Raw genomic sequence first — 23,489 nt, forward strand, 5'->3', positions numbered from 1 at the left:
GGAAAAAAAATTCTACATGAAAAAAGTCCTACACATTCACACAGATAATGTCCCCATTGACAATTATGTGAATGTGTCACATATGGGCATGATGAGTGGAGGTATGGAAGGAGGGAGACCAAAAAGTGCAGAAAGCTGAGAGGAATGTGGCTCAAACAAAGAAGGTTTAATGAAAACTGAGGCTGGATCAATGGAAACAAAAATAATACAAAGTGCCAACAAAAACAAAGAAAACTCGAAACAAAAACTCACGGGAGGCAGCAGGGACTGAAATATAGGAACTAACTTGGGGACAACAGTGGACTCGGACAGTGACAGCAAAACGGCATGACGTTTGACAATAACCCAACAGCTAGCAAGAACTAATCTGGAACTTGAATACACTGACACTAATTAGGGAAACGCAAAACAGCTGGACAGCCACGAACAGCAGGGGAACTTGATTGGTTGACACACGGGGGCAGGTAACAGACGGGTGGACACAATCACCGAAACAAGAACACAGACAAGGCAAATTTGAGGGAAACATAAAGATGAACTAAAAAGGATCGATAAAACCCCTCAACAACAGGAAATCCCAAAACCCACAACAAAAATCTCAACTCAACATGACAAAATGATTCTCAAGTCATGTTGAGTAAACACTCAACTAATACAACTACAGCAGTTGCTCCTCTATTGAATGACCAACATTCAGATTGCTTCCTGATTGGCTGTCATATTGCGACAATCCCACAGTTTGTGGCTTGATCGCTTTCGGGATGTTTCCTAAAATAGAGTTTGTGTCACGACGGCATCTCATATTGGAAAGATGTGTAGAAAATGTCGATCCAAAAAAATGCAGGGAGTGCCGGGAGTGGATGTGCTCAAAATAAAAGGTTTAATAATACTTAGAAGCAAAATCCAACACGGGCTGAGATGAGGGTAAAGTAACGAAACAAAACTCAGGACAGAAAAAAAAACTCACGGGAAATAGCGACAGGGAGACAAGGGGACTCTTGGGACAGGAAAACGTAACACTGTAAATGGCAAAAGCAACAACGATGGAAAATGACCCGACAATTAACTGTAACTAAACTGGGAGTTAAATACACAGGAGAACAACGAATCAGGCAGACACAAATCAGCTGGACGGAATGAGAGGCGGGTCAAGCTGATTGGAGGGGACATGGAGGCTGGAACACACGGATGACAGACATCAATTTACACTAAACAAAGACGCACAACATGAACCCAAAAGTGAAATATACTAAAACTCCACAAACTAAACTCACAACACAAAAAAATAAACCCAGACAGAACGTGACAGTCTGTAACGTTAAAAATTTAATCAGGGGTGTTTTTTTGTGACACAGAGGATTTCAAACGGTTTCAAACAGACCTGCTTACTTTTCTCCTTTCCGATACAAAACACAATTGCAGGAAATGGAGTGAATGGTGGCATGTGTCAATAAATCTACAGTACTTGTCTGCATACCTCTGCACTGTTTACCAAACTTGAATAAAATCAGACAATAAACCGGATCATCTCATTCTTATTTCCTGTCCAACGAGGCTCGGCAGAGACGAGTAGAGGAAAACATACCGGTAATCCCTTGACTCACGGAGCCAAAACACACAGACTGAATAAGCTGCTTTTATGGGAGACAGGGACTCTTCAATCCAAAAGATTCCTACAATTAGTTGAGGCATGAGGAGAGCATTTGTAAAATTCCAGGAGAGAATGTTCAGGGTTAGCTGTGTGTGTTAGAAAATCCCATGGAAGCAGAATATGAACAAATACTCTTCTTCTATTTCATTATAAAACAAAACAAAACAAAGACAAACAGCTCTTCTAATGGATCTGATTTCAATATTAACAAAAGCATAGCAGTGGTACCGTCAGAAAACTCAAAGTAAAATTCTGTAAAAAATAAAAACAAAAAAACCTACAGAATAAAAGCAAACACCCAGAAAAAAAAACAACCCACCACTACCAGTAGCATCACAAAGACCCAACAACAACTGAAAGAAACTAGGAAACTAAATAAAAAGCCTATTGACAATGCAGCGAGGAACAGCTGGACAAGACAATAGTGGCCAAAGAAAGACACTGTCATGAATAAGTGAGTTTGGACCCAGTAGCAGACTGGGCAAGGAAGTTTAAAAGAAGAAAGTTTCAATACACAAACATCTAACAAAAGCACAGTGAACATCAGAAACTAGACCTGGAAAACTAGACTCAGAAACTAGATTCTGAAATTTAGGTTGTGACAAAACTAGGAAGACAGATTAACATAGCAGCCTAAGAGCTTGACTCTGTCCTGTCACTGAAAACCTAGTCATACACCAATCCTACATGACAAACTAACTACTAACCACAACCTGTCACAACAGTAAATATAGGACCTTATGCGAGATGATAAAGAGATGATAAATACATAAAATCAACAAAGTTTACAAATACAATTAATCTCGGGATATGAGATGGAGGGGGACCCAAAAGAGACAAGTCACTCAGGAATGAGTGTTGAGAGTTAATTACAAACAAAAGGCGCACGCCAAGCGTGGCAGAAAATTCTGAGAAAAGTACAACAGAAAGTCCAAAGTACAAATAAAGCAGAGACAAAATTGTCTATAGTCCAATATACAGATTAACAATATAAATCGTGAGGGGACAGAGTCGGCGTGAGGGCGACTTAGGCCAAAGTAGCAAATTATGAGGAAAAGTAACGGGCTAATGCCTGGCATACAAAGTAGCAACCAAAATAAGAAATGAGATCTAAGAATACGACCTACCAACAAAGGGAAAGCACAAGGCAGAACGCTACTCAGAAGAGGAACAGGAAAAGGTACACATGTGGATAATGCACAAACTTGCAAGGAATAACTTGGTGCCACCCTCCTGCGCCAACCAACTTATAAAGGGGCCTGATGGTGGACTGGAGTCAGGTGTGCGCCCGTTGACTCCACCCCCTCATGGACGACCGGAGAGCTCCGTCTAAAAGGAAGAACAGTAACAAAAGCATGTTTGACAAGGGACGTAACAGAAAAACACTATATTACCTGATGTCGGAATGGACATAAAAGACCATGTTGACAAGATCAGGTGGAAACAAACCCAATGAGCAAGACACGAATTGTTGTGAATTTAATGTTCTCTGTGATTCTTATGAAGCCCTTTGTTACTCATGTAAGTTAGGGCCATATAAATAATTCTGACTTGAGTTGACACAAGACAACTAACTACACAGAGCAATAAACACATTTACTATAAATATAATATAATATAATATAATATAATATAATATAATATAATATAATATAATGTAATGTAATGTAATGTAATGTAATGTAATATAATATAATATAATTCATATCAAAAACACAAATTATGAGTTGAGAGTCAACCTAAAACGGTTATTTCAAACAAGAGAAGCTCTAAAGCCAAATAGGAAAACCTTTTGATGGAATTCTCATCTTTCATCAAAAGAACTTCTGGGATTGGTTCAAAACATCAATCCACAAGGGTGTTATGATTTTGCAATTCTGGAAGGGATTTATCAGTTTTCTCCCCAACATTTGCTGAGTCCTGGCGTCCTTGGCGGGAGGAAATTTAGTTTCACCATCTGAGTCTTTCAGATAAATATTCACAGTAGAAATCATGTCCTGTTCTGAAGCGCAGGGGCAAGAAAGGTAGATATGCAGCACTCAATGGCAGGAAGTGCCCCTTCAGGACACATGAGTGGTATCACAAAGCTTCAGGTTAAACAAGCAGAACACATAACAACAATTTCAACCCACTCATTATTGAACAAAACAACTTTTTTTAAGCTATGCCTTAAAAAATGTTGCCAGATGTCCCTATTTCTTTGACAATTGAAGAATTACCCGACTACAGCCAAGCAGGCTGAATGAGCTGAATATTGTTAATGCAATGTTGGAATTCCGGTCGTCATAGCAGTGTGTCACTTACGTGCACCACTGATCGTTAAATTGTTATATATGGTACATACAACAGTTTCAAGAGAATATAGCACAGTGCTCATTTTACCTCTGAAAACTGTGGGTCTCGAAATAAATGTTTAGAGTCCCCAAAATGGTGCAATAGAAAGGACAAAGTGGGTCTAAGGTTCAAATTGCATTTACAAGACCTCTGTAAAAACCAACAATAGATATTAACAAATGTCACAGTAAAATGTATTAAAATACAATGAATTTTCATTTAGCATTTCTCATCATCTTCTTCATATCTCATCCACAACATCCATTATTAGAGTGTTCATTTGTTTAGTTTCATGTCTGTTTTGTTCCTCCTCTCAAGCTTCTGAAGCATTTCGTTTTCACTTCTTGATTGTGTATTGTTTGACCTGTTAATGAAACAAAAAAAATGCCTGATACTTTGTTTAGAGCCTAAATATTGCTCTTTTTAGAATGCATTTTATAAATTGGCCCACAACTTAATTTTAAGGAAAAATGGTTTCCTCCTGAAGACTTCATTTCAAAACCACTGCACCATCCGGCACGGACTCGTTGCAAAATCTCTCCTCCTCACCTTCGAAAGTAAAGTCAAACTAAAAGATATTGGATCGAGTCGGTGTGTATTTTCTCATGCACAGGAAAGTCAGGGAGTTGTGAATTGATCCTGTCTCGCTCCATCATAAGTGCAGAGCACTGTGAGAGCACAGAATAAGCAAGGAATGCTTAGAAATAAATCATTGAAGGAAAATAACACTTTAGGGGTGTTTAGGGTATGAAATCAACACTGCAACATGCTTAAAAGCTCCAAAAAGTTGACTTTTCACGTTACGGCCCATTAAACAATTATCCAATGAGGCTGTTGGCTTTGTAAAAAACTGATATCTGTCTGCACAACACAACTGATGGCCCCTACCTTATTGAACCAAATAATTTCCATTTCAATTCCACGAATTAACCCTGAAAAAGTGAAAGCCATTTCAGCTGACTTCGTCTTGAAGTTTATCAACAGAATGTAAACTGTGCAAAGCAGTAATCAGAACAAAGAGTGGCTATTTTATAGAAACAAGATTTTATCACATTTTCAATTATTTGATCATTTTTGTTCAGTACATAACTCCACGTGTTCATGTATAGATTTGAGGCCTTTGGGGAGAATCTACAAGGCATAATCATTAGCTTGTCACATCACATATCTGAATATTCAAACATATGAACACTTAATGGTAAAAACAATCTTGGGTGTAAAATAATTATCACGATCCAGACCTTGGAGACCATATACAGAAGCTGGCCAGTCCAGTGTATACTGTAGTGTACATGCCCACACAAACTATGTGACATTTGTCTCGGAGTGTATGCACACCCTTTGATCTCCAGTCAGGACATGGACAACGCCTTCCATTTCCCCTCCTGTAACATCTCGAACACGCTTTGCAATCTACGGCCGGGTCTCAACGCCATAGAGGAGGGAGTTGCCATAGAATTGATGATGGTGGAACTGTGAGCTGAAGGTTAAAGAAACATCACAACCATGCCAGTCGCGTCACACACGCACACTTTTGTTTTTGTTGGACAGAGTCTAGTAGAACTAACCTCAACCCTGTAACCTGTGAATGTTCACATAATAAGAGCAATAATATGGCTAAAGATGGTCCAATTAGGAAGTATTGCATTTGTCATGAATATGATTGGCAGTTTTTAAATGAGAAAATGCAATATTTTCAAGAAAATATTTTCATGCACCACAGTTTTAAGGAAAGCATGTTCTGGGACAGATCAATGCATGTAATTTCGGGGAAGACAAACATCAATGGAAAATCTGAGACTGCTTAAAATGCTGTTAAAAGTTGGATGACAACATACACATTGGAATATAACAACATTCCTGGTGGTGTTTACGTTGCCTTGGGAATGGTAAAAATATTTTGACAAAATTCTTACTGGGCAGTTTGTATAAGACTATTATAGGTGGTTGTTCACCAAACTGTAAGTGGGTATATTGTTTTATCCATGATGAACTACAGAAGTGTTTCCCAAATAGTGGGGCACAAGGCAATACCAGGTCATCCAAAGGGTTTGTTTTTGCCATGTGACGTTTAGTTGGGATATTTTCCGCTTAGAGAAACCTTTAACCTGTATCAATACGGTAAAAACATAGTTACAAGTTTTTAAAAGTTGGTTTATATTGCTTTATCTTTATGTCATGAAAAAAAAGATTGAGTTTTAGGAATACTCAATTTTTATACGTAATAATCTTATTCATGGTCGGCGTGGCAAGTGAAGGAGGGCTTTGCAAAATATAATTGAGAAGCACTGGACTACACCAAAATGACCACTAACTATGGGAACTGGCTGCCCGCCAAACGCAGGGCATATTGAGACAAACAACCATTCACACACCCAATCACACACATACATACACACACACACACACACACACACACACACACACACACACACACACACACACACATATATATATATATATATATATATATATATATATATATATATATATATATATATATATATATATATATATATATATATATATATATATATATATATATATAATTTTCAATCAAGCCTGATTTTTGTCAAAAAAAATTTCACATCACATTTATTTAAATTACATGTATATTAATTTCCCCTTTCAGGTCTGCATACTTTTCAACTAGTAGCCAAATGCATCACTGGAGGAGAACCAATCAAAAGTTTGAAACAGATCGATTCTGTGTTTCGAAAAATCCTGTAGATGTATATTTCAGTCATCGGCATGATGAAAAAGTATTGATAGAACCATGTGTTCAACAACAACAAAAAACTTACACAAAACAATATATTTTTTAATTCTGGTTTTTCAAAGTTTCGGCTCCTCTCAGGATATGAAAGCTTTGCACATCTTAACTTGTTCTCAGTCAGCTTTATGATGTGGATGGTAGTTTATGATCTGCAAAGAATTTCAGTTCACAGCTTTGCATCCTCAATTGTTGGTATTCCGTTGAAACTTAGCCTTCTTTGTATTTCTTTTTTTTCTTCTACGTCAGGCAAACGGCAGACTGACAACTGAAACTGGTCGCACTTGGATTGGCACTTATTGAAACACACCAAATTTCACACTGGCATTCAAATATTTCCCCTAAAAGGATGTGAACCTACAATGCCTCTGCAAAAGTCAAATTAGTGAAAAAATTAGTCGAAAGCATTTCCATATTAGCAGCTAACACAAAACTCAACCAACGGAACAGATGAATCACTGTAAAAACAAGTGATGGTCTCCATTTTTGGTGTGGGCGAAACAATCTACAGACCCGCCTGGAACTGGATTTACTCAGTGTGGCCATTATGGGTAGACATCAGTAAAAATATTTACCAAGACCGAGCAGCCTGGGTTTATGTCGCCATGGCTGGATTCCGGCTTAGATTAGATGGAACCGCTACCACCGAGCCACCTAGCAACCCTCTATCTAGCGCTTACAATTTAAGTAAAAACATTCAAGTGGTTATTTTGTTTGCAGGGAGTGAACAAAGAAATCTCTTCCCTGCCTGGCTGGCTCACATCCCCTCCACCCTATTGCATCCCACCACACCTACTTTTATGACTAAGGTATTGAAATAGAGTTTGAATCCACTGAGGGTACGTGTGTCATACATGGACATAATCACGCTCACGTTCCAAGCTTGGGTGTTTGATTTCACCTCATTTTCATTGAGAAAATCATTTCCATATGAGACTCATTATTTATCACGAGGGGAGGGGGGTAAAAAGGGTATGCTCGCATTCCTACACTCCCAACTGACCACATACTGTATTGCATCATTGAAGACTGAGCAAATGCAAAGCTGGTTAATGTAATTTGGTTCTCATCTAATTGCCTTTCTATAACCTTTCAGCTGGAGGAAGTGAGTCCATTCTACTTGTGTTACTTCCTCTTCCAGGTTGGGACATTCGAGAAAGGCGGCACTCTTCCGCTTACTGAGGCACTGAGGTGACAGGGGATAGCGAAAAGGTGGACAATGATGACAGATTTAGACCGACAATGCAAAAATTAGTACCTACTTCCCTGGCTATTTTTGTCATTTCAGGATGTGAGTCCATGATTCTTACCGTAAATTCAATCTTAATTCATATTCTGGAAGCAATTTATCTATTAAGGCAGTAATTGTTGAAACATTTACTTTTTTAGGAAAGCGTAACCCTTAATGTATCACCACAATGACGAACAAAAAATACAATTGCGTAATAGACCTTAGTGATAATGAAAAACAAGACTATTATACCATTAGGTAGAGCATTATATCACACTAAGATTTAGATATAGAAATATAAATATGTCACTAAAATGCTCGTTCAGTTAAACTGTGTTGCAAAAGTTGACTATTGTTTGATGGAATTTTATATTTTGAAATGAAATAACTTTTTTTAAACATATAACATTTTTCAAACCATCTGATTTCTCGGAATACAAGTCAATCTCACATAAATCGAACCCCCCCCCCCCCTTTTTTTTTACTTCTGTTTGTATGAATTTCACAAAAACGCAATTATAAGTCTATCCCTGATGTTATTACACAGATCATGGCTGTCCAATTACAAAATTATGACAAAATGATGGTTCTTTTAGACACATTTTTTCATTGTATATCGAATAACATGTGGTTATGGGAAGAGGGGACAAAAACAAGACAAGACTGCGAGGCAATCTACGCTCAAAGATGCAAATGCTGAAACTAATGTTGCAAAAACAAAATGATGTGAAGTTTCAAGACTTTATTTTTTGACACCGCTGAATATGAAGAAAATGAAGAATATGAACATGAAAAAGAATATGAATATGTCAAAAAACCCTAAAAGTCATCATCACTATCTGTCACGCCAAATAGCTCCTCCCATTTAACTCCCAGAAGTCCTCTCCTTCCTGCTTGTCATTTGCACAAACATCCTCGTTAATCCACGGGTAGTCATTTTCTGACCTGTCCAATTTATTTCAAATTGAGATATTCTGAGATAATGTGCAGATCATACTTGGGATATTATCCCAAGTGACGACTGTTGAGCGATCAGAGCGTGAAATTGCCCTTCACTGTTCAAGCACACGTCCACTGGCTGAAGGAGAGAAATCAAGCCGTCTTTTCCTTTTCATAATGTGTCAAAGTCCGCAGGAAAAAAATGATCCACGCAGCATCGTTGTTGACAACAGAGGCAATTTGGCAACACCTGACAAAAGTGCATACTATATTGAATTAGAGATGTATATAATTGTGTTAAGCATTGTAAAAGACATGACATTACTCATTTCACATTTGGATTAACTTAATGCAAACACAGATATGTGGAAAAACTGTTTTGAGTTATGCAGTGATAAGTCCCCCCAATACCCTCTAATATGGGGGTTGTAAATGAGGAAAAAAACTGTACTTGTACTCAGAGAAATACCAAAATATATATATAAACATATCAAAATGTTATAGCATATGTTTTTGCAACGCATTTTTAGGCAGTGCAGTTCATGAAACTTTGTATATTGGTGGTTATATAATTTAGCTGCAGTTACATCACTATGATAGCAAAATCCAAATCGTTTACTCACAGCCATGTTCAGAAACAGGAAGCTAACTACAAAAGTGTTTGTGCAAACACACTTGTGAGACCCAGCTATTTATTTACAAGCAACAATATTTTTGTTCAAAGAAGTTATTAAACATTTTTATTTTTTGTTTCATAATTTCAAATATTCTTGAATGATGCTTGTATGGCAGCTCATGCATTTATGATTGGTGTTTATTTTAACAAATGTATTTGTCTATGCTATTATTATAAGAATATTTAATTTTCCACATTATGGTATAAAAAAAAAATATTTTTACTCTTCCCTGCAAGGGTTGCTATGGGAATGATTCATTGCCCTCTAAAATATGGCAATATGTTGAATAAATAGAAGGATAAATACAGCAATGGAAAAAAAAACTAAAGTCCGTACCTGGACATAACTTCATTTTTCAGCTATCTGGCCTTAACCACCACTTACTTTTCAAATAATGTTTTGCCAACTTCTGAAAACATACACAGCAAAAAAAGTGCAGTAAATAATATTGACTGTAGTTGGGATCATGATCGATTGTAATTTTGGGGTCCGAAAGGCAGGAATGACAGCATATGGATGTGGCAGAGCAGCATGAAGCCAAGCAGAAAATGGAGACAAGAAAGACAATTTCCATCTGAGGTCCCAGTCAAGAGAATTGCATGATATTGTCAGCTACAAGAAGTATTTCTCCAATCATGGAATCTGGGGATTGCAGCTTTTCCTTTTATTTTGATTACGTGCGTGCGTATTATTATAATATTAACACATGGAAGGTAAATTTTCTTCAGGTTTTGTGGTGGGTTGTGACAACAAATTGTGTATACTGTCTTTATTATGGGATGTACTAACAGATTGAAATGGCACATCAAATATAATCAGTTGACTAAACTTTTGCACGATGTTATCAGTTTGAGTGCTGCTTGTAACATGTCGTGGTTATACACTGGGTTTGTTAAGATCTTTTATAATAGACTGGGCAGTGTTGGGAGTAATGCAATAAAAAAGTAATGTAATTACTGTAATGCAAAAAGTAATACATAACACGGTTAATGTAATTACTGTAATGCAAATATTAATGCATTACAAAATTAATGGAATTACTGAAATGCATTACTTTTTGCTATAAGTAGTATAGTAGTGTTAGACATAACACAAAAAAACGAGTAATATTTTACTCAGTACAAATAAGAGTAACATGGATTACAATGCATTATAATATACAGCCCAACAAAACTCTATTAAACCCTTCAAACTGAAACTATTTATTGAAGCAGTGGATAACAGTAATGCAGTTCATTTGGTTGCCTTGAGATCGCGCTGGTGTATTGTTGCTATGCAAAGAACTTTGTTTAGGTCATTTTTGTAGGTCTTTGTTTTACATTTCCAGCAATCTAGGCATCATTTACAAGTACATGGGGCAATAATATTTATTTGGGGAAAATTTTGAGCATATAAGTTGACTTAAGTTTAGTTTAAGGTCATTCCACTGGATGTGTTATGAGCCTCATGAGCTACATTTAGAATGGCAAATCCGTATTTCCAGGTTGTTGGTGAGAAATGGAATGTAAACATAATGCAAGAGTAGTGTAATGCATTACATTTCAAATACAGTAATGTAACTAATTACTTTCAAACAACTGTAATAAGTAATAAATAATGCATTACAGTTTTGAAACTTGCCCAGCACTGATCCTGGGGGCTGACTCTGTCCGACCCAAGAGTTGTATGTATTGTATATACTATACATATGTATATGTATAGTATTATTATCCCACCCAATGAAATTCGTTTTCCCTTCATTTCCCCAAGCAGACTACATTCCTAGTGACGCCTCTGCATGTGAACGAACTTATCAGTACTGTGAATGTCTGATATTTCCAACGAATAAATACGCATCTCGGTATATTTCAAAAGAGATTGATTCAATTTAGTTTGATTTGATGCACTCACATCATAATTTAAAAAATGGGGGGTTCAAACAAATATTGTTACACCCCTTGTATAAACATTTCAGTCTCTTGTTTTAATTGAGGTTCAGTACATGAATCAGCAAGGCTGTACTGTACTGTACCTGTGTGTGTGTGTGTGTGTGTGTGTGTTTTGTGTGTGTTTTTTTAATCAGTTTATACCTCTGGGTGTGTGACAAGACAAGCCACTGTCCTCTCATGAGCTCACTCATGGGGGAGGTATGTGTGTGCGTGTTTGTGCGTGTGTTTAATGAGCCAGTATGTTTGTGATAAGACTTTAGAGCAGCGGGGGAAGGGTTGAGCAAGCGGACCCACCAGAACTGAACTTCCTTCCTGTGCTGCTCGAACTCGAGAGCTACATGCTTTTATAAATGGACACCAAAATGTGGAGCTTCCAGTCTCCTCGCCAACGTTGCATCGTCGAACACAGCCACTCGTCGTCCTGTTCACCTTCTTCATAATCTCGTCTAGCATCGGCACCATGATTGCTTTGCTTATGAGTGCTCTTCTCCTTTGCGGGATGCAGGATACTGTTCTCTCTCTGCGCGGACATTGCACCCATGATCAGTGTTACGCGCTTTTTCTGGGCCGAAAAGACTTCCAGGGAGCGCGGAAAGGCTGCCGAGATTCGGAGGGAGATTTATTGCTATTCCTCGACGTGGAAGCGCAGGGACACTTATTTGGAGGGCTCAGTGGGAGTTTTTGGTTCGGACGTTCGGGGACGCAAGACGCCCAAAACTGCACTTCGTGCTTGGCGGGGGACAAGGGAGACAACCTGACCATCCAATCAACGGCGTGCAGCAGCCAGCTCACTGGGTATATTTGCCAATTCCCCAACGCGGAGCCTTGTCGGGCCATCCCCTACGTCAGAGAGGCCCAGGTGACGTATTTGGCTCCAATGTACTTTCGGGTGAATGCCACGTCAGATTACTTCCCTCGTGGGACTTTCGCAGTAGCGCATAAGACGGGCGCCTTACACCCGGACGCCAAGTATTTGTGTTTCGAATCAAGTTGGCTGCAAGCTCCGTGGAACTGCGAGGTGATGCTCGGCGGCTGCGAGGACGCCTGTAACTCCACATCCGGATCCTGCTCGTGTCCGCCGGAGAGAAAATATCTCCACGCCAACCTCATCACCTGCAGCGATGAGCCGTGTGACCGATGCGCGCACCTGTGTGACAACGCCACCCAAGCGTGCGAGTGCCACGCGGGTTACACGCTGGCACCGGACGGGAAAAGCTGCGTGGACGTGGACGAGTGCGAGCATCCGGATGTTTGCGTGCAAGAAGGCGAGGAATGCGTGAACACCCGCGGTGAGTACGAATGCAAGTGCAAAGACGGTTTCGAGGAGGAGGGGGGTGTGTGCGCGGATGTGAGGATCTGTGACAAGTGCGAACATATGCAGTGCGTGAAATTCAACGGCGTGTATGAATGCGCGTGCCGCGAGGGGTTCAGGGTGTCCCCACGTGACGCCACCAAGTGCGAGATGTTCTGCGACCAGCAGGACTGCCCGGCTAACTGCATCCCAAATCCTGCTCTGGAGGAGAGGGACATGCATCAGTGTTTCTGTCCCGAGGGCTACATCCAAGACATCCGCAACGGCACAGCTTACTGCACCGACATCAACGAATGTGAGATACAGATGCAGTGCGAACACATGTGTGAAAACTTATTCGGGAGTTTTGTGTGTTCTTGTAACGAGGGCTACGAGTTGTTTGATGACTACATGTGCATCCACCCGGAGGAGGATGACGAGACCTCAGTGTACCCGACGCCAGCCGAGCCACATCCCGCCACAGTGCCATCTTACGTAAAAGCGGGCAGCATACTTGGCATTACCGTGTTCCTGCTGATTTGCCTGGCACTGCTCTTTTTGTTGTTCAGGAACTTGGCCAAACGTTGCCGTAGTCTTGATCTTTCCTCTCTCAAAGGATCCGATATGGATATTTTTTACCTGCAGCAAGTCACCACAGAGACATATAAGCGGTTATCTTTCGACAACGAGTCGAAACGTGACTCGCAGCAAGTCATCGCGGAGACATACAAGCGGTTATCTTTTGATAAACAGCCGAAATTTGACTCACAGAGACTTTAAACACAACGCTGTTGACATTTAAGCTCAGGCACATGCCCCTTGTACCCTGGAAGGCAAAAGTGCCCTTTTGTCTGACTCCATTTGACCCATTATCCATCATTTAAAAAAAAAAAAAGAATCTCTGTCATCAATTACTAGCAAAAGTGCTTTGATGTCCTAAATCGGTGTTCAAACTTGAACATATATATATATATATATATATATATATATATATATATATATATATATATATATATATATATATATATATATATATATATATATATATATATATATATATATATAATATTTTATATAATTCAAAACCAAGTATGTTTACTCCAATTTACAAAATAAATATTGCAAATTGCACCCTTCTTCACAACAAACTGGGTCAATTTTCCTTAAACAGGCTGCTGTCAAACATTTAATGAATAAATATGCAAGCTCTTCGATGATCACTTGGATTACATGGGTCCATTAGACAAATTTCAAAATTATTACATTATTAAATATGTTAAAGTGGTCGGATTGATTGCTTTATTCATGCATACAGTCGCAATTTAATGTAAAATTAAATGAAGAGAACAAAAATAAAAAATATAATTTTCTTTCACAGACCCCCTGCAGTAAGACCACGGACCCCCGGGGGTTCCCGGACCCCACTTTGAGAACCACTCTGTTTGAGTTCTTGTTAAAATTGTGCCCCTCTGATCTAAAGTGCACACAGGTCACCGACTTTTTAAACAGGGCTGTGCAGACAATTTTTGGGTCTGTGTTAATCAAAATTGTTACCCATGTTAATTTACACAGCAATTAGTCATTTTTGGGTGGTAAAAAAGTATTTTTAACACAACAAAGTGTGCAAAGTAATTGCTTTTTAAAAATTTGCTCTTATTTTCAGTTGGTCGACAGTTAGTTTTCTAAACTTTTATTTTTTGTTGAAAATGTGAAAAAGCCACTTTTCATATTAGCAAAACTGAAAATACTTTGTTGAACTGCCCGACTACAAATTTGATCAAAGTTCATATGACTGAAATTTTTATTTCAGCCGACTTTTTTATTTAATTATTATTTTTTGCTCATCTGCTCCTCGCTATCATAATGAGGATGCTAACGATTACAATCTTAAATGTGTGACCAAGTTTGGGAATTGGGTGCCCTTTTTTGGGGTGCCGGCCCCAAAAAATGCCTGTTGCAACTATGACAAGCATAGCAAGAGATGCTGGAACTGACACAATGATGCACATATATATATATATATATATATATATATATATATATATATATATATATATATATATATATATATATATATATATATATATATATATATATATATATATATATATATATATATATATACACACACACTCACAAACACACACATATTCATGAATGTATTTGTCTTTTGGGTGTTTATCTGCCTTTGAATGATTATATCTCATATCAATTAACTCTCCCAACCGTATCTTTTAATCCTCAATAGCTATCGTATTTAATCTATCTAATTTTAAGGTACTTTGTAAAATCCTTTCTAAACCGTAATCTAGCCACATTGGCACTCAATATAGTTTAGATCTGAAAGAAAACAGGAAAATTTCAAGAAATCTCACATCGGATCTTGTACATCGATTTTGATTTGGAGCTGCATTACAATTCTGAGGTCATAGAAATGTTTATTTCAATTCTAAGAAACTGAAAAGTCACTGTGTCACCATTTTGTACGCAAATGCGTTTTCTACAAGTTCGATTTTTCTTTATGGTTTTGAAACCAAACACTGTTTTAGGACGTGTATAATTTTGTGCCTTCTCCGAACAACAACATACAATAGGATTCTGTTTTTTCGACCATTGAGCTAAAATAGGACATTTATTCATCCTGTGGTCAGTATTTGAATGGATGTGTTAATGCTGTTTTCTGTGGATAATAATATGCTTGCTGGTCACTTAGCAATACTGAGAACTGTAATTGCAATAATAAATCAAGTGTTAACTAATACCTCTGAAAATGTCAGTCTGTTTTCGCAGTTTGTTCAGACATTTTCGTATGTTTATGCAAGTGTACCTGATGAGTATATGACAACTTGATAGATATTCCATGTTTGTCGTCTAGATTGATTTTTTCAGAATATTACTGTCAAAAGACCTTGAATGTAAAACTTTGCTGCTATATGAGCTACATATATAGCTGTATAACACTTACTGTACACAGTGTCTTCTTTTCTAAATTAAATGTAAATCTATTCTACTAATTCCTCAGATGTTTGATTACATTTTGGGATTGTCCAATTTGTTTTAGACTTTTCAGAATTGATACAAGTGGGTCATATGTGTGCCAACTCATCTTTTTGTTCATTTTACAACATGAATCAGAAAATTCATGTATCCTATTCCTATTGTGTGGAGATAGCATGTTCTCTGCGTACCCGTGTGGGTTTTCTATGGGTACTCAAGTTTCCTCCCAAAAACATACACCGGATGTATATTGGACACTCTATTTTGACCTTAGATGTATTCGTGAGTGTGAATGGCCATTTATTTTTGTGTGCATTGATAGGATCATGCTCACATGTATTCTTAACCCTGAGATGACAACATGACTTCTGTTCCTGGGAAAGAAAATAGCAGTGATTGCATTGACTGATAGTATATGGACTTCCACCTACAGTCCCCATAATCAGACACTGATTGTTACTGTGCTGCCAGAATGGCTGCCCTAACCTTGCGGGGCTTGCAAGTGGCTTTGTCACTCGGGCCAAACCTAATGAATAAAAGAGTGAAGGACAGAAAATGCAATCATACCAAAAGGAGATCTGAAAAGATCCTGTCCACTGTCCTTGCTAGAAAAAGATTATTGTCTTTTTCTGCTTTGTTGGTTAGTAAATGTTCTAGGTTGCCTGAACCTGACAACTGGAACATTGATTTATCCGCTGTATACCGCTCTGATATTGGCAAAACTTTACAATTATGATGTCATAATGATTATTCTGTTGTGCCATTGTTAGCACTCATATAATCAATTTACATATAAGTATACTATAAAAAAAAATCTACACCAGGTGTGCTAGCAATTTTCCAGACCTGGTGTCACAAAAGATGTATTTTAAACGTTTTTATTTTTGATGCAATCCCATGTAATTCAATTGATGTAAATCAATACGTCATAGCATTATGGTGATAAGAAAATTTTGTCTTTAGCATTTAGCTTGCAAGTACATGTGAACACATCTGCAAGTATGTTCAAACATATTTCAGACACATCCAAACATGCTTGCATTTGGTGTATTTTTGAACATATTTAAATGTTTTAAAATACTTGCAAAGTCATTTGAATGTGCCTGCCAGCCAAATGCATTACGCCACATTGGCAGCTCCGCGCTTCTATAGAAAAGTAGCTTACCGGAACTACTAAAACGGCATACAATGATAACATTCAAACACGTGAACAAAAAAACTTTAGTAATTAGGGAAAATAATTCATATATAATAAATAAATAAATAAACACAGCCTTGAGGCATGGGGTGGCAAAAGTAATTGTACCATCATTCAGTTGTCAACAATATAATGCAAATTTTTGCCTCACTGCAGTTCAAAGCATATGTAAAAGTTCCAGACACACTAGTCTTCTATTTTAATCAACATTGAGGTTTATTATTTTTTTATTTATGTTGATTGCTTGTATAATGAATGTGTCGTGAAAATTTGCTCCACAAGTGGGCTTATTTTTCATGGGACCCAGACTGTGGATGGCATTATAGGAATGACAGCTGTGCCATGTTGTTTGGTTGCTATTGCGTAAACGTTATGATTGACAATTAATTTAAGAATCTTCTTTACTAAAGACAGATTGTAAAACTGTTCTTTAAATATACAGTAAATATAAATAAGTTGTAGCAGGGTATTAAGTGAGATGTGAAATGACGGGCAAGTCACCATTTCTCTCTAGAAGGGCAGGGGTGACCACCACGGAGCTCCGCTCCTGCGTATAACGGTTCAGACTCAGCTCAGTGGGCGTGTCAAACGGGACAATGGGGCGTGGGATAGCATGACGCCCGAATGAGTAATTTACGGCCGTGGTCTTCTTTGAGAGGAGAAAGTTTCCTTGGAGGCCTAGAGAGTACCGTAGAAGGCTGCTTAAGAGCCACTTCCTTCCTCTGCTCCGTAGCCAACATGGAATGGGGAGATTATAAATTCGAGCCAAGCAATTTTTTCTACAAACTCGCGTCTTGGCTGCAGGGACGCACGGCCACTTGAACGCAAGCTCGTGGTTAGAATATGAAGGATGCCACGGGGTTTTTCGTTGCCGTGCTGGCGGTGCTGGCGGTGCTGGCGGGGAGACTCGGTGGGATGGACCCGGACCGGGGTCACTGCGTTGAGAACAGCTGTTTCGCCGTGTTCCGCCACCCCGCCGACTTTCCCAGCGCGCAGAATCAATGCAAGGAACGTAATGGGCTAGTAACGAGCGTGCGTTCGTCTGCGTCACGTGATGCACTCGCTAAACTTTTGATGAACTTTTCGGGTCAATACTGGATCGGTTTGCATCGATTAAGCGGCTGTCCCAACGCAACATCTCGCCTTAAAGGTTATGAGTGGCTGACTAAAGACGCAGAAAGCGATTTTGATAACTGGGCTCCCACTTTCGACAGCAGCTGCTCATCTGCCCGGTGCGTCACAGTTTCAAATGCGAACGGGCTCCAGTGGGTCCAGGAGTCGTGCAACGCGCACGTCAGCGGCTTCCTGTGCGAGTATCACTTGAAATACTCGTGCGAGGGCATCGAGGTCACCGACGAAGCCGTCTCGTACAGCACCCCCTTAGGTTTCGGGGGAGATGATCTACTTTTCTTGCCGCCGGGAAGCATCGCCAGACTGATACCGAGCGAGCACAAGTTCGTGTGCTCGGAAAGATGGCTGCGGGCTCCGTGGAGCTGCGAGATCCTAGAGGGAGGCTGCGAGCACAAATGCGCCGTGGACGACGAGCACGAGCCTTCTTGCTCGTGCCCGCCCGGCCTCTCCGTCAACCCCGTGAATAAAATCACATGCGAGGCGGAACCAGATGACCCGTGCGCGCGTTTGGGTTGTGAGTACGCCTGCTTGGAGGGGGACGACGGCGTGCCTTCCTGCGCGTGCGACCACGGCTTCAAACTGGCACCCGACGGGAGGTCCTGCGTGGACTTCAACGACTGCTCGGATGAGCGCCAGTGTCCGGGGGAGAACTTCCGCTGCGTCAACACCGTGGGGGGCTTCAAGTGCGAATGCCAGGTCGGGTTCAAGATGACGGCTGGATCCATGTGCGTGGATCATGACGAGTGCGCCTCGGCCCCGTGCGAGCATCGGTGCGACAACACGCCCGGGAGTTACAAGTGCTCCTGCTACGAAGGATATCGAGTGGACCCGCTGGACTCGAGCAAATGCGAGCTTTACTGTGGCAAGGAGGAATGCATGGCCGAGTGCGACCCAAACGACAAATACCAGTGCTTCTGTCCGAACGGTTACATATCGGAGGAGAGGGAGGACCACACCGTGTGCATCGACATGGACGAATGCGCCGACTCTTATTGTGACCACGGCTGCAAGAACACTTATGGTGGCTATATTTGCTCTTGTCGTAAAGGATTCGCTTTGGAGAACGAGGTGTTTTGCGTCAGAAACGAGGATGAAGATGAAGAGGAGGAGGGCTCGGGGGAGGCTGCGACAACCGCAAACGCTCCCACGGTGACGCCACACGAGGTCGCTCCAACTCAGCAGCCCTCGTCGCTGACAGTAGGCGGGCTGGTCGCCATTATAGTGTGCTGTGTCCTTTTTATTGTGCTGGTGGTCTTTTTGTCCCAGCACATCCTGAACAAAAGGGGGAAAGTGGAGAGAGAGGCCGCGTATAAAGTCCCGGACGAAGGGGAGACCCACAGTTTACAAGGAATGGGGAGCGAAGCTTAATAACAAGGAAGATGGAGGGAGGACATATGAATGTATTCATTTGTGACTCATTTTATTTTTGGCAAGGGTCGCAAGCACTGATGGGAGCAAAATGACAAAACTTGACCAAAGGAGACCGTAAAAAGCCACAAGTCGTGCAGACAGAAGCATTTTTTTTTAACAAGTTTAGCATCATCTGCAGAAAACGCAGAAATGAACATACCAACTGGTTTGTGCCGAAACAAACACATTACTCACGCTCAATAAAGTTTGCAGTCTTGCTCAAAACTCTCTCAAGGCTGATTGTGCCACCCACTGGCGAAATGAGTGTACTGTAACAGAAACAAAATGATTAATGCAGTTTTCAAGTAGTACATATTATACATGGAAGGGATAAACAAATATAAGACGTATCCGTGTATAAGCCATACCCTTAAAATCGGGGTAAAATTCGGGTATTTTCTATGTTATCGCGTATGAAACGCACCGGCACTTTGGCAACCATGTCAAAAGTATACCAAAACAGAGTAAATCTCATCTTTTATAAACTGTTCATAAATTCTAATCTAGTGTTCATAATCGGAAAGTGTATAATCGTTACGCGTTAAGTGTGTATCGGAATTCCCACATTTTGAGCGGTCAGCGAACGCCTCATCCATGTAATTCCTTTTCCGAGGAATGCGGTTTAGGGTCAGTTAACCACAAATACTCGAATTTGAGAAGCATTTCACTGGTGAAGCGTGTCACCAAGTTTGATTGTCTGTGTTTATGCAAAAAGGCCGCAATTAACAAACGAGAAGCTCATGCCATAACAGCTAACACTGCAATAGGCACCTTCAAGCTTGTCCCATTATTCTAAGTATACGATATCAAAATACACATCGATGTGTCAAAACTTGGCTTACGTATGCCTCTTCCTCAAATGGTCTTGATTTAAAAAAAAAAGATAATAAAAAATCACATTTTCAAGTTAGTTTATAGAACATACTTAGACTTTTGGCCTTCATTTTTGGGGGAAAAAAGTGAAATTCTGACACCTATCGAGCCATTTCAGCTGCAAAAATGTTAACATTACACCCATAACTAATTAACTAAATTATTTGTCTTATAAAATTAAATAATTTAAAATAACTTTTGCATTAAACTGTCGACTGAAAGTTCGTCATGCGTTGGGCTCAAGGACGGACCAACCACAGCGCAGCTTGCTGATGTCACATGAATTAACCTAGAAAACAAGTGAATGTGTTTAGATGTGCTCTTAATTCATGTGATATCCTTTCTACGGTGGCCCTGAAGTGCAAATGAAAAAAAAAAATACCAAAGCAAAATTAAAAAAGAAAAACGCATTTACAAAAGACAAAACACAACGAAAAAAGAAAAATGCAATTCAAAAACAAAACGTAAAAAAAGAAAAGAAAAACTTTTTACAAAAGTCAAAATGCACGCAACATTTTCACAAACGCACGCAACATTTCGAGAAACAAAACAAAGAAAGAAAAACGCATTTCAAAAGACAAAACAAAACAAAAAGAAAAACGCAATTTAAAAACAAAACGCAAAAAAAGAAAAGAAAAAAAACTTTTTACAAAAGTCGAAACGCACGCAACATTTTCACAAACGCACGCAACATTTCAAGAAACATTATTATTTAAAGACCAAACCGGAAGTGGTGGGGGCGGGAGGGAATAGTGGACTCACGACTGATTGGACGAGGAGGGGCAACCTGATTGGACGTAAATTGACTTTGTATTTGAACAGGAGGATGTTTCACGGGACGTAATCATTTCCTTTAAAAAAAAAAAAAAAAAAAAAAAAAAAAAGAGCGTCAACACCGATTCTATCTTGGGCGCTTTCCGTTTTTTAATGGTAAAAAAATGATCTCTCTCATGTGAAAAGTCTCTTTTTTGAGAAAAATGTAAAGTCATAACATTATACATATTCACAAAAGAAAACCCACATACGTAACATACCACGTTGGGCGTCTGACGTTAGCATCCTTATTACTTTAGCCAGTTGAATGACATTACACAGTAAGCACTTTGCATGATTGCATGCTAAACATAGGTACATTTTCATGCTCAAAATCATGTAAAAATATATGTTGAAGCTACAAATTAAACATAAAAAGGTCACTCTCAGCACTCACCACAACACACCAGCACTATCTCAAGGCAAACAAAGGAACTGCATTCATATTGACAACGGCTACAATTAAGATGATTCACTTACGCTATGCACTAATGTAATTCATATATATATATATATATATATATATATATATATATATATATATATATATATATATTAGGAGCATTTTTGGGGACTTGGAACGGATTAGGCAGTTTACATGAAATGACGAATGACTTCTGGAACAAATTAATTTCGTAAGTACAGGTACCACTGCATTAGTATTCATTCAAGTTCCAAGAAAGGGAAGTGGAAATAGAAGGTGAATATGCTAGTTAACAATATAGTTTTATGCTGTGGAAAAGTTTGTTAGGTTTGTGCTTTACTATTTAAAAAAAAAAAAAAAAAAACTGTAAAAAAAAAACTACATCAGATGGAATAATAAAAACAAAATTTTGCTAAAGCAACATTTGACTTAGTTACAGTACTGAGACTTTTGGGTCGATCAGATTGCCCAAAAAAGCCAGCTGGACCGAAGCACAAGGACATGACGAGGCATCTAAAAATTATTTATTTAGCCCCAAAAAGGCAAAAAAAGCTGCAAAAATGGACAAGACATCAAAGCAGGGCTGAAAAGACCAATGTCTGATGAGCGAACACTGATGGCACCAACAGAACACAAAGAGCAGACAAACAACTGCAGATTACATGGAGGTGAATCACAACAACCCCCCCCCAAAAAAAAAAAAAATATGCATACCTGGAATGAAGAAAAAAACACTCGTAAATGTAGGAGTACAAAAGGAAAGGTTTTAATGCATTTCAAATGTAATGTAATTACTGTAGTACAATATTCCCAACACTGTTAACACATTCCTTTAGTACTCATACTTTTAATTAATTAATAATAATTATAATATATATATTAAAAAATGGCTCCTAGACCCTTTACATTTTTAATATGAATTGAAGCAGTGCTAACATGAATGCAGTTCATTTGCTTGCCTTAAGATTGCGCTGGTGTATTGTTGGGATACAGAGAAATTTTTTTCAGGTCCTTTTTATTTCGCAATTCCAGCAATCTAGTCATCATTTACAAGTCCTCAGGACAAATAATATTTGTTTTTAGCAAGTAATTTTACTTAAGTTTAGGGTTATTCCATTGGATGTTTAATGAGCGTAATGAGCTACATTTAGAATGACAAATCCATATTTCCAGTTATGTTGGTGAGATTAATGTAAAAGTAATCCAATCGTAGTGTATTGCATTACATTTCAAATACAGTGATGTAACTAATTACTTTCAAAGGACAGTAATAAGTAATAAATAATGCATTACAATTATGAACTAACTTGCCCAACACTGTTAAATTAATTGATTTTTAAATTGAAAAGAGAGAACAAAAAATCTTGGAAGTAGTTGTGGAATCCCAAACACAACCACTAGTTGTCATTGTTTCTGTTAAGGGTAATACTATTGGAAATATTGTGCTGTGAGAAAGTATTTTATCCCTAGAGGGTTATACAGTAGAAGCATGCGTAGAGAGAAGTTAGCAAAAAAAAAAATCATCCTCTTGTCAGTGCACGTTCAGTAGCATTGGGGATCAAATCTTGTTCAGTGGGTTTGGAAGCTTGCTGCAGCAACATGACTGTTGGGATCCAAAATAAAAAGGTACGTTTTCTGTAAAAAACAGTTGAAGTGTTGGTGTGGTCACAAATCTGCAGCTGTACAAATGTAATTTATTGATTTAGAGTGATTAAGTCTTTGGTCTTCCCCAGATGCTACATACTTGCTGTCACCTGCAACTTCATGCCTGGTTTAGACCGCTTTATGTGACGGTCACCTGCACAAAAGTTCTACAGCC

The 23,489-nt window shown here is 38.9% G+C and overlaps 2 protein-coding genes across 3 annotated transcripts; both read left to right on the forward strand.

Moving 5' to 3' along the window:
- Positions 1-11,837: 11,837 nt before the first annotated feature.
- LOC148407447 (thrombomodulin-like) lies at positions 11,838-13,799 on the forward strand. Of its 2 annotated transcripts, XM_088403573.1 has the most exons (2): positions 11,838-13,140; positions 13,212-13,369. In XM_088403573.1, the coding sequence occupies exons 1-2, from the start codon at positions 11,994-11,996 to the stop codon at positions 13,226-13,228; spliced, it is 1,164 nt and encodes a 387-aa protein (XP_088259699.1). In that variant the 5' UTR covers positions 11,838-11,993; the 3' UTR covers positions 13,229-13,369. The 2 variants fall into 2 exon arrangements, with proteins under 2 accessions (XP_088259699.1, XP_088259698.1); XM_088403572.1 differs by having other exon boundaries at positions 11,838-13,799.
- A 3,876-nt stretch (positions 13,800-17,675) lies between these two features.
- On the forward strand, positions 17,676-19,785 carry LOC148407448 (thrombomodulin-like). Its single transcript, XM_088402742.1, has one exon. The coding sequence runs from the start codon at positions 17,863-17,865 to the stop codon at positions 19,516-19,518; it is 1,656 nt and encodes a 551-aa protein (XP_088258868.1). The 5' UTR covers positions 17,676-17,862; the 3' UTR covers positions 19,519-19,785.
- Positions 19,786-23,489: the final 3,704 nt, after the last annotated feature.

Source organism: Hippichthys cyanospilos, chromosome 20 (assembly GCF_059441005.1).
Source record: "Hippichthys cyanospilos isolate Australia breed blue-spotted pipefish chromosome 20, RoL_Hcya_1.0, whole genome shotgun sequence".
Taxonomy (NCBI): Eukaryota; Metazoa; Chordata; class Actinopteri; order Syngnathiformes; family Syngnathidae; genus Hippichthys; species Hippichthys cyanospilos.

What these genes read in the sequence shown, in the direction of transcription:
- LOC148407447 (XM_088403572.1), top strand. Translation starts at nt 11,994, where the DNA reads ATGATTGCTTTGCTTATGAGTGCTCTTCTCCTTTGCGGGATGCAGGAT.
- LOC148407448 (XM_088402742.1), top strand. Translation starts at nt 17,863, where the DNA reads ATGAAGGATGCCACGGGGTTTTTCGTTGCCGTGCTGGCGGTGCTGGCG.